The following is a 12,028-nucleotide window of genomic DNA, read 5'->3' as shown; positions in this document are numbered from 1 at the left end:
CAAAACACTTAAGGTATAATAAGACACACACAATCACAAACTTGACTGTTTTTGATGATCTGACCAATTACTGTTCCTAGCTATATTTTCTATCAAATTGAGATGAGCCTAATAATTCTAATAAATCTAATTCTAATTAGATGAGTCTCGTAGTTCTAACAATTTTTCTTCAAAGAAAAAAAAATACACAAATAGGATACATATACTAAACCTTAGTAAAAAACAGAGAAATATATGTAAAAAAAAAAGACATAATTCTGTCAAGGAACTAGCCTGGATATGGACCAAAAGTTAAGTATATTTATTAATTACACTAAAAAAAAAAACCCTACTTATTTAGCAGAGGAACAGTTTCAAAATTAAGTTCTATTACGATACATGAAGAAATGTGTACATAGGAAATGCTTCATAGGAAAATGCTTACACTTTAAGGTTAAATGAGAAAAGGCCAGTAGTGCATTTGTCAAATTAATTCTCATTTTTTCATCTAAAAAGATGTATGCTACAAAAGTGAGAAGTCAAGCCTGAGGTATATGCCTGTAATCCCCAATTTGGGAGGCTGACACGAATTTGAGTCCAGCCTCCCCTAAACACAGAGATCCACTCCCTCACAAGAGAAAAGCGGCAGAAAAACTGTTAGACAGTGGGTTGCATGTGGTTATTTTAACTTTTAAAAATTTGTATCTTTATTTTCCAAGAGCTGACTTAAAGAATTACAAGTGTCTCAATGGTAAAGTCTTATCACATGCTAAAGTATAGACTTAATTGTGAAAGTGTCAGGAAAGCTTTTTAGGCTATTATTTAGAATATTCTAGGACCAGTGTGATTAAAATAGGGGAGATCAAATGTGTGAGAATTAAGGCAGATTAGCGAACTATTAATCTAGAAAAACAATAGTAAGGATGATTAGAAAGATATGAGTTAAAAAGCTTCATAAACCAATACTAAGGATGATTAGAAAGATATGAGTCAAAAAGCTTCATAAACCAGGCATGGTAGTACATGCTTGCAATCCCAGCTACTTGGGAGGCTGAGGCAGGAGGATCACAAGTTTGAGTCTAGACAACTAAGGGCAACACTATGTACATATAACACGAGACAGAAATTTTAAAAGACAGAGTTAAATTAAAGCAAACCAAAGAATCTACACTTTAGCCACTTCAAAGAGGATGGAAAAATCAGTGAATTTACTTAAATCTGGAAAAATCAAGAGTTTTAGATCTTGTCTCTGCTTTTTCCAACAACCTGATTCCAAGCAGCCATTTCTCTTTGCCTATCCCCTTCTCTTGTAAGAACATGGAATTATAGTGCCCAGGCCCTGAACACAAGCCCAGACTGGCACTGAAAAAAGAATGAAAAGAGTAATACAGCCACACATTTAGCTGGTTGCTTGTGGCTCAGACCTACAATCCTAGCCTCTCAGAAGACTGAGGAAAGTCCATGATTATGTCCAACAAAAATACTCAAAAAAAGCCAAAGTAGAGCTATGTCTCAAATGGTAGAGTGCTAGCCTTGAGCAAAAGCAGCTAGGGATGATGACCAGGCTTTAAGTTCAAGACCCAAAATGGCACTGAAAAAAGAAAGAAAAAGAATATGGAATTATAGTTATTAGATTCAATTACTGACACTTTAAAATTTATTTAGCATTAATATTCATGTACTACTTACTATGTCCTATCTGCTTGAAAGATAAAGTAACCCTTCAATTTGCTCATTTGAAAGTTTCTCAGCATTTTAGAGTGATGCTGTTTCATCTGCTCTAACTGTATAGACACAACCCCTGGAGTAACTTTCTATGACATACATCGTACTTTTCTGACAGCAATTAAAAACATTTCAGTTTTAGTAGTCAACTTGTTCATTCCATGTTCCCAAAAGGTGTATTTCTTATGCTAGTCTACTTCCATCAAATGAGTCACCATGAAGATTTTTGTATTTACAATTTCTACAGAATTTCATCTCTATATTAATATATGTTTGTATATCAACAACGCTCTCCACCCATATCCTCCACTGCCCCTTGCACATGAAAGATAGATAAACGTTCTTTCATTTAAACTTCACCTCCAGACTTTTGGGAGTTTGTCTCATTTTGCCAGTACCAGGGCTGGAACTAGATCTTCAAACTCTCACTCAGGTTTCTTGATCACAGCAGACACTCTACCTCTTGAGCTATACTTCATGTCCAAAGTTTTGCTACCTATTAGAGATGGAATCTAATGAACTTTTCTGCATGGCCTGGCTTTGAACTAGGTTTCTCCAGATCTCAGTCTCCTAGTTAGCTAGACTGACAGGTGTAAGTTACCAGAGTCCAGTCTGTCTTTGAAATAAGGTCTTTGTGACCCTTTGTCAGCTGTCTCAAGCTCATGCCCTCCTGTCTCTGCCACTTGAGTAGTTGAGATTACAGATGTGTACCACCAGACTCATGAAAAGTATTCTTTATGATGGTTTATAGTTCTCATGTCTTGCATTCAGTGCCTCTTTTGGCCTCAACCTTCAAAAAACTTATTTTGCTACTCTTAATACTTAAAATTAATTATAGAGAATAGGACACTAGTGGCTCCTGCTACAATTCTAGCTACTCAGGAGGCTGAGTTCAAAGCCAGCCTGGGCAGGTAAGAATCCAGCCCCGGCAGGCAAGTCTGTGAGACCCTTATCTCTAATTAATCACACACACACACACACACACGTCTGTGAGACCCTTATCTGTAATTAATCACACACACACACACACACACACACACACACACACACACACAGAAGTGGAGCTGGGCTTACGTAGTAGAATGATAGCTTTGAGCAAAAAAAAGCTCATGAACAGCACTCAGGCCTGTTCAAGTCCCTTGACCAGCACATACACACGTGTGTACACAGGCACATGCATGCACACATGGGTATATACAATTGACGGAAATATAAACATTTGTCTCTCACTTTTGACTTCCTCATCCTGAATCCTGACGGTTCTATTTCCTATCTTTATAACCATTGTTTGATCTTTACTATACCATAATCGGACTACTAGAAAGAGTTAGCTGTGTATCAAAAATTGGTCCACATATAGTTCATCTCAAAATCACCCTTAATAGTAATGTATTAATTTTTAACCGGGTCAGACTAAAGAAAAAATTCAGTTAGTCCCCTAGTCTGCTTTAATTTTAGTTGCAAATCGTTTATCCATCATTTTCTATTATTATTGCCCCATTTCACCTTATCTCAATTAAGAAATAAAATATAATTTTGTTTACCAACAGCAAAACAACATTTCTATTTTGGCTCTCAAAGTAGTTAATAACACAACAGAGCAGGTTCAGTGACAGACTATACATGGTAATTGTCCAAAGTAAAGACAAAAGAGCTCACTGGAAAGCATCAAGGATGATAGAATTGAGAAATACACAAGCATCTACTAGTGTTCAGAACTGACATTACCAGAAGTGGCATACATGAGCAGATTATTTCCATACACAGAAGTACCTGGGTACCTCTCTTGATTCCTATGCTGTGTCCTTCACAGGAGCTTCCGAACATTGTTCTAGACAGTTTATGTTTCTGTTTGTAACCAAAACCCTTATCAACATGTCACATTTTAAGTAACTGCTATTCCCACTTGAGTGCCTTTGTTCATGTTAACCACCTCCTTCAGACTTATCTTCTCTCTTCTGTCTGTTATTTTCTCCAAACATCTCAACATCTCAATTCTTCAGAAGAGCCTTTAGAAGCAAACTTTATTCTACTTGTTGGCCCCTCCAATTTAAGTACAGTTCACTAACTTAATATTCTAGCTAAATATTACACATTCACCGGTGACTTGATGCAGGCATGAGCCAATGGTGCCCATCTACTTGCACTGCTGCCAACATCTAAACAGTATGGCAGAGTAAATACTGAAGGACTGCTTGTTTCTTTCTGGAAATAGGATCTCACTATATAAAGCTGACTCCCAACTCCAGATCCTCTCAAGTGCTAGGAGTACAGGTTTGTGCTGCTACACCCACCTAATACTCAATATTCACTCAAGTAAATCAAATCTTTTGGGACTACTTACATGATTCCATACATAGAAAATCCAGAGCAGAGAACTCTATTGTAATAAAAAGTCCTGGCTTTTTAGTTGAGGCAGAGGCATTAGGGAAAGGGAGGGATGGCATGGGAAGAATACAAGGTTTTTCTGAGCTGTTCTTTAAAAAAAAAAAAAAAAGAAATTGGGGAGTGAGGGAAGGGGTGACATTGTCTAGGACATTGTACTCTTTACCTGACTTATATAACTGTAACCTTTATAATAACAGTAAAAAAAAAAATTGAACTAGGTGCCAGTAGCTCATGCCTGTCTTAGTAGCTACTCTGGAGGCTGAGATCTAAGGATTGTGGTTTGAAGCCAGCTTAGCAGGAAAGTCAGTGAGACTCTTATCTCCAAATAACTATAAGAAGCTAGAAGTGGAGCTGTGGCTCAAGCAAAAAAGCTCAGGGACAGCACCCAGCCCCAGAGTTCAAGCCCAGGACTGGAAAAAAAAAAATCGATTCAGGTGGGTGCCAGTGACTCATGCTTATAATCCTAAATATGGGGGAGGCTGAGATCTGAGGATCGTGGTTTAAAGCCAGCCTGAGTAGACCAACCTATGAGACAGTTATCTCCAATTAACCAGGGAAAAGCTGGCCCTGAATCTGGCCTCTTACCATTGGCGATATGGCTCAAGTGGAATAGTGCTGAGCAAAAAAGCTAAGCAAGAGCATAAGACTGTCAGTTTAAGCCCTGGTATTGGTATGCATGCACACACGTGCATGTACACACACACACATGTAATTGTACAAAGGGATTTCATGGTGGTATTTCATATACTCAGATTATGAAAATGTTCTAAGACTGCCCGAAAGTGACTGTTGCACACATCTATGAATACACTAAAATTGGGCTGCACACATTGATGGATCACTTATATGGTATATGAAAAGTACCTCAACAAAACTGTTTTAAACACAAGTATATAAAGTCCTGACATTCCTTTCTGAAGGTGCTATTACTCCATGCTAAACAGTGCTTAAAGATCAAACATCCTTAAGCTTAAGATTCCACCATTTAAGGAAAAAGTAGCATTCATGAGCAGTTTGAAGCCTTACCTTCTCACATACCAAGAAGAGCAAGGTTTTGCCGAATTCCTTCCCTTTGCACCCAGACTCTAACCTGGCCCCTCACCACTTTCTTTTTTTCAATCTCACTATAGAAACAATGGTAGAAATGTGAAACATTTTGTTGTCCAGTTCTGTTTTGAGTGTGGAGTGTTTCTGTGGTGTGAAAGGGTGCTGTTTTTGAAACAATATCTTGGATTACAGATATGTACCACTGTATCTGGTTCAAATAGCTTTTATTTACTGAAAACAGCTTTTTGTGACTTTTTAATCTTGAAAGGTAATGCATCACCCTCAAAATTTTCTACACAAACAATAGAACCTTAAAATCTCATACTTCATTGCTATTATAAAGATGATATACAGAAGAGTTACAGTTACGTAAGTCCCTTGCTCTCCTCCTACTTGGGTGATTTATGTCTTACTTTCAATTTAAAGTTTAGGGTCTTTCTTAGGCGATATTTAAAGCAGATTGAATAACTTAGGGCCTACCAACTAGTGTTGTCTATAGACCTGAAACAGTATCAGAACAGCTTGTTAATACGGTATAAATCTGAATCCAGAGCTACAGAATCAAAAAAAAATTTTTTTTTTTTTTGGTCCGGTGGTAGGGCCTGAACTCTGGGCCTGGGCGCTGTCCCTCAGCTCTTCAGCTCAAGGCGAGCCCTCTACCACTTGAGCTACAGCGCCACTTCTGGTTTTCTGGTGGTTTATTGGAGATAGGAGTCTCACGGTCTTTTCTGCCCGGGCTGGCTTTGAACCGCGATCCTCAGATCTCAGCCTCCTGAGTAGCTAGGATTACAGGTGTGAGCCACCAGCGCCCGGCTCAGAATCAAAATTTGTACTTCAATAAGATCTCTAGAAAACTTAAAAATATAGTTTGAAAAGCACTAGGGATGCAAGTAAGTAGTAGGTCCTAGGTTTGATTCTAGGTACCACAGGCAAACAAATGAAAATTACTGCAGTCCTAGACCAGGAAGGCCTAACCAGGATCTTGGTCCTGAATCCTAGGCCATATAGGTTTTAGTGAAGTACAGGCATCTGCATGGATTCTACCAGGGGGTCACCCAGCAATTCTACTCAAGAACGTAAAATCTAGAGGCTCATGGTTCAAAGCCAGCCAAAGTAGAAAAGTCCACAAGACTTTGTCTCCAAAAAGACCAGCCCCCTCAAAAAAATCAAAAGCGAACAAAACAAACACCAGCCACAAGCAGAGCTGGAGACATGGCTAAAGTGGTAGAATACCAGTTAAGGAAGCCAGCTGAGTATGAGGCCACAAGTTCAAACTTCAGTAGCACTTCCCCTCAAATTGAAGCCCTGTGTGTGAGTGTACACGCGCGTGCGTGTACCCATTCTAGGACTTGAACTTAGCGTCTGAGCTTTTTCACTCAAATGGAGCCACAGTTCCATTCCCACCTTTTTCTGCTAGTTAACTGGAAATAAAAGTCTCATGGACTTTCCTGTCCAGGCTGGCTTGGAACCACAATCAGATCTCAGCCTCCTGAGTAGCTAGGGTTATAGGTGTGAGTCCTAGAATGCAGCTTCAAAGCCCATTTCTTTAGAGCAGCTTCAGTATACTAAGAAATACTGCTATACAACCTTCCACAAATATGTTAAAGTGCAAATAAATTGAATCTACAAATTTATAGCTGTACTATCTTTCTCCCTTTTTCTGTTGTTGCTGGGGCTTGAACTCAGGGCCTAGGTGCTATCTCTTAGCTTTTTCAGACACTTTACCACTTCAGCTACACACACCTTCAGTTCTGTTTTTTTTTTTTTTTTTTTTTTTGCTGGTTAATCTTGTCTCCCATGGCTGACTTCCAACCTTGATCCTCATATCTCAGCCTCCTGAGTATTACAGGTGTGAGCCACTGGTGTTGGGCCTACTTTCTTGTAATAACCTGAATGAGCCCATGAAACAAGGATTCAGGTGAACATTCAATGATTTTTACAACTTTCACAGTACATTAACCAAGATAAATTTAAAATATTCCTAATCAAAATTTGCAGGCTTTCACAGGAAAACTGGTCAAATACTGTACTTCTAAAAAGTCCCACACATTTGGGAAGTACAGACCAGTTCTGTTTACTCAAACCTAGACAACTTCCATTAGACAGGAGTGTTTATGCTCACAGCACCCAGCCTCCACTCTGCTATCAAGTTAGTTCTTTTCTGCTGCTGGAAACCTTTGAGTTCCCAAACAGAATACGGGAATACAGGTTTCAGGATCCTGCAGACTCTTTCATAATGTTGAAGTAACACTATAATATATGGCTACCTTTAAAAAGATATTGTAAAATTTTTTGGGGGGGGTCCGGTTGTGGGGCCTGATTGCTGAGCCACAGCACCACTTCCGGCTTTTTTTTTTCTTTTTGCTTATGTGGTGCTGAGGAATCGAACCCAGGGCCTCATGCATGCAAGGCAAGTGCTCTACCACTGAGCCACCTTCCCAGCCCTGAAATTTAAACTAATTTTTTAGGAGATGCTGGTTTTGACAGCCTGGTATACATTTACTATGTGTAAAAGTGTTAAGATTTTGTGAGGAACGAAAGGTGATCAAGGTACCATCCGCAGCCTGCGGAAGAACCTGTAATGCAGAGAGGGGAAGTCAGGCTGGGACCATAGCACATACAATTAGCCGTTTCAGGTAACTAATGGCCCGATGGGGTGGCTAATGACCGTAATCCTCACTACTCAGGAGGCTGAGCTATGAGGATCATTATTAGGTTGGAAGCCAGCCGGGGCAGGAAAAGTCCTTGAGGCTCTGAACTCCAATTAACCACCCAAATGCAGGAAGTGGGAGCTGTGGGTTAGTGGCAGAGAATCGGGCTTGAGTGAAAAAGGTAAGGGGCAGGTTCCTAGGCCCCATCCAATCCTCTGTCCCGGAGCCAGCACAAACACGAAATAAAAAGAAATTCGGATGATGGATATTTGAAGTTCCAGTTGAGTCGGTGCAGAACTAAGCAGGGCAGCTTTAACAAAGCACGGAACCGGGTGGCACCGAGGCAAAGCACCGGGGGAATGTGCTGACATTCTGAGACACACACTTAAAATACCGTTTGCGAGGTGCAGGCTCCGGCCCAAAGCAGAGCCTTCCGAACGGGAACGAGACGGAGGCGGGCCCGACACAGTTAAGTTCCTAGAGGGTGTTCTCCTTTGACAAAAACAGGAACCCTCAGCTTCAGAGATCGCTGATCAAGCGAGAAGGGAGGAAAGGGAGTGAAGATCGGTTTCTGTTTCCCCCGGGGGCAACTCAGGAGGGGGAAAACTCGCACGAAACCGGTTTCCCCGCACGACTCCCCCCACCCTGAGCTCACCTTTCCGAACTACCCGGCCTCTGAAAAGCCCAGCACGGGAAACCGACGGACCCGACCCGGTCGGTGGACCCGTCGGTCTCAGGTCCGAATCGGGACAAACAGTCCTCCCAGGGCCGAGTCTGCGGACCGCGCACGCAACGCCCCCCGCGGCCCCCGGGCCTCGGGCCGCCGCTCCCGCGCTCCCCGCAGGCACACCGCCCCGCCTCCCGCGGGAAGCGCGCCCCGAGGGCCGGAGGAGCCCGAGCCGGGGCCGGGCCCGGAGCCCGAGCCGCCCCGCCCGGCCTGGGAGGGGGCGCGATCGACCCGGGCCCGGCGAGCGGGGACGGCGCGCGGCCCCAGGCCCGTGGGCCGCCGTGGGCCGAGGCCCGGCCGCTGACAGGCGCCGCTGACAGGCCCCGGAGGCGCGGCCCGCGTCACAGGTGTCACCGCGACCCGGCCCTGCACACCGCGGCACGGCGGCGGCTCGTCGGGGCGGGGGGGGGGGCGACGCGCGCGGCAGCGCGGCCCGACACCCACCGCGCCGCGGCCTCACCTCCAGCGTGGACACCGTGCTGGTGAACAGGTCCTCCCCGTCTTCCAGCTCCTCAAAGTCCGTAGGCTTTCCGTCTCCCAGCGGAGGAGGTTCCCTCTCGGCCGCCATCTTCGCTCGCCCCGACCGCGGCGCGAACTGGGCCTCGCGGACCTGTCACGTGAGCACGCACGGCCCGGCGGGCGCGCGCGACCCGCCGGCTGCCCCGCCTCCCCAGCAGCCACGCCCCCGTGAGGGCCCGTCCCTACCCCCCCCTCCCGCCCGGCCTCGTGACGGCGTGCGACGCCCGGCCCCGCCCCTGTGCGGCCCCGACTCGTGACAGCGCGCACCGCCCGGCCCCGCCCCCGTGCGGCTCCGCCCCCGGCCTCGTGACGGCGCGCCCCTCTCGGCCCCGCCCCCGTGCGGCTCCGCCCCCGGCCTCGTGACGGCGCGCGCCGCCCCGCCCCGCGTCGGGGTCAGTGTCGGGTTCGCGCCCGCGGGCCGACCCGACGTGTAGTTACCCCGCACGTTCTCCTCGGCCCCGGGCCGCTGGACTCCGCCGGCCGGTACTGAGGCGCGGCCGTTGTCCCTCCCAGGCCGCACGGCTGGCGCGCTACCGCTCGAGCCACAGCTCCGTGGCCAGCTCTCGGTGGTTAGTTGGCTTTCCTGCCCCGGCTGGTTTCGAACCGCGATCCTCGTCCTGAGTAGCCAGGACTACAGGCGTGAGCCACGGACGCCTGGCTGGGACCGCCCGTGGGGGGGGGCGGGCTGGGCCTGGGTGGGAGGGGGCGCCCCGCTGGGGGGTGTGGACCGGGGGAAGACCCGGTTCTCCTCACTTCCTGCGGCCTGTGCGGAGGGGAGCACGATGGGGGGGAGGGGAGCACGGCCCGAGGCGGAGGGGAGCACGATGGGGGGGAGGGGAGCACGGCCCGAGGCGGAGGGGAGCACGATGGGGGGGAGGGGAGCACGATGGGGGGGAGGGGAGGACGGCCCGGAGGCGGAGGGGAGCACGGCCCGAGGCGGAGGGGAGCACGGCCCCGAGGCGGAGGGGAGCACGATCCGGAGGCGGAGGGGAGCACGGCCCCGAGGCGGAGGGGAGCACGGCCCGAGGCGGAGGGGAGCACGATCCGGAGGGGAGGGGAGCACGGCCCCGAGGCGGAGGGGAGCACGATGGGGGGGAGGGGAGCACGGCCCCGAGGCGGAGGGGAGCACGGCCCCGAGGCGGAGGGGAGCACGGCCCCGAGGCGGAGGGGAGCACGGCCCCGAGGCGGAGGGGAGCACGATCCGGAGGCGGAGGGGAGGGGAGCACGGCCCGGAGGCGGAGGGGAGCACGGCCCCGAGGCGGAGGGGAGCACGATCCGGAGGCGGAGGGGAGCACGGCCCCGAGGCGGAGGGGAGGGGAGCACGGTCCGAGGCGGAGGGGAGCACGGTCCGAGGCGGAGGGGAGCACGGTCCGGAGGCGGAGGGGAGGGGAGCACGATCCGGAGGCGGAGGGGAGCACGGTCCGGAGGCGGAGGGGAGCACGATCCGGAGGCGGAGGGGAGCACGGTCCGAGGCGGAGGGGAGCACGATCCGGAGGCGGAGGGGAGCACGGCCCGAGGCGGAGGGGAGCACGATCCGGAGGCGGAGGGGAGCACGATGGGGGGGAGGGGAGCACGATGGGGGGGAGGGGAGCACGGCCCCGAGGCGGAGGGGAGCACGATCCGGAGGCGGAGGGGAGGGGAGCACGGCCCGGAGGCGGAGGGGAGCACGGCCCCGAGGCGGAGGGGAGCACGATGGGGGGGAGGGGAGCACGATGGGGGGGAGGGGAGCACGGTCCGAGGCGGAGGGGAGCACGGTCCGAGGCGGAGGGGAGCACGCTGCGATGCGGGCTTCGAGGCCCGAGAGAGGAGGGGAGGTGGAGGGGGGAGAAGGGAAAGAAAGACAATGACAGGAAGCCCCGGCTCCTGCTCAGTTTGTCGGGAATGGCCAGCTTGTCCTCAGGCGGTTCTTCTTTTTATTCCTGATTTCCACCTCTTCCTACTCTGGTCTGTGTCTGTCTGTGTCTGTCTGTCCATCTTGGAGCTTAAACGCAGGGCCTGGGCGTTGCCCCTGAGCTCCTTTGTTTCTTTTTCTTTTTTTGTGGGGAGGGGGGGTCCGGTCTTGGGACCTGAACTCTGGGCCTGGGCGCTGTCCCTCAGCTCTTCAGCTCAAGGCTAGCACTCTACCACTTGAGCCACAGCACCACTTCCGGCTTTTTCTGCTTATGTGGTGCTGAGGAATCGAACCCAGGGCCTCATGCATGCAAGGCAAGCGCTCTACCACTGAGTCACCTTCCCAGCCCCCTTCCTTTGTTTCTTGAGCTCCAGCAACACCTCAGGCTTTCTGGGGGTTCATTGGAGATGAATCTCACAAACTCTTACCCTGACTACTTCAGATCTCACTCCCCAAGGATGGAGGATTGCAGGTGAGCCCCATTTACCTTCCTTGGTGGCATGTAAATTAGTGGAAGCATAGGTTCTGCTGCTTATAGTTGGGTTGCACAGGAAAAGTGGATTGGGAGCTTCCGGTGCACCTCTGTAATCCTAGCACTTGGGAGCTGAGGCTGGAGGCTCACATTGGTGACCAGCCTGGGCTACAGAGAGCGGCTCTGTCTAACAGCCAATCCATCAATCAAACTAAAGGATTTATGGTTCATCTTCCAACCTCAGGAGGACCAGGGCTAGTGTGAAAGCTTCATTAAGGCCGGGTGCCTGTGGCTCACGCCTGTAATCTCTGAGGATCGTGGTTCAAAGCCAGCCCAGGCAGGAAAGTCTGTGAGACTCTTATCTCCAATAAACCTCTAGAAAACTGGAAATGGTGCTGTGACTCAAACAGTAGAGGCTCACCTTGAAATGAAGAGCGCAGGGACAGCGCCCAAGCCCAGAGTGCAAGCCCCACACCAGCCAAAAAAAAAAAGCATTAAGTAGGGCTATAAGGCCCTATTGCTCTCCCCTCCCTAGAAATGACATTTCTTGGTAGATAATTGGATCAAATCAAGTTTAGGTAGTTTTTAGGATGGTCATGATGAAGGGACAAATGGACTAAAGAATGTGT

The 12,028-nt window shown here is 48.9% G+C and overlaps 1 protein-coding gene across 1 annotated transcript in view; it reads right to left on the bottom strand.

The window, feature by feature from the left end:
• LOC138818200 (sorting nexin-2) overlaps positions 1–9,118 on the bottom strand; it is a 42,888-nt gene extending 33,770 nt beyond the window's left edge. The window contains exon 1 of the mRNA XM_070009170.1: positions 8,978–9,118. Coding sequence (XP_069865271.1) covers positions 8,978–9,085 — 108 coding nt within the window. The 5' untranslated portion in view covers positions 9,086–9,118. The remainder of the gene's footprint in view (positions 1–8,977) is intronic.
• Between the last annotated feature and the right edge of the window lie 2,910 nt (positions 9,119–12,028).

The sequence above is a fragment of the Dipodomys merriami genome, unplaced genomic scaffold (assembly GCF_024711535.1).
Source record: "Dipodomys merriami isolate MVZ:Mamm:240054 unplaced genomic scaffold, mDipMer1.0.p SCAF_72, whole genome shotgun sequence".
Lineage (NCBI taxonomy): Eukaryota > Metazoa > Chordata > Mammalia > Rodentia > Heteromyidae > Dipodomys > Dipodomys merriami.
Note: the sequence above shows the minus strand (reverse complement) of the source record. Positions and strands in the feature narration are given on the sequence as shown.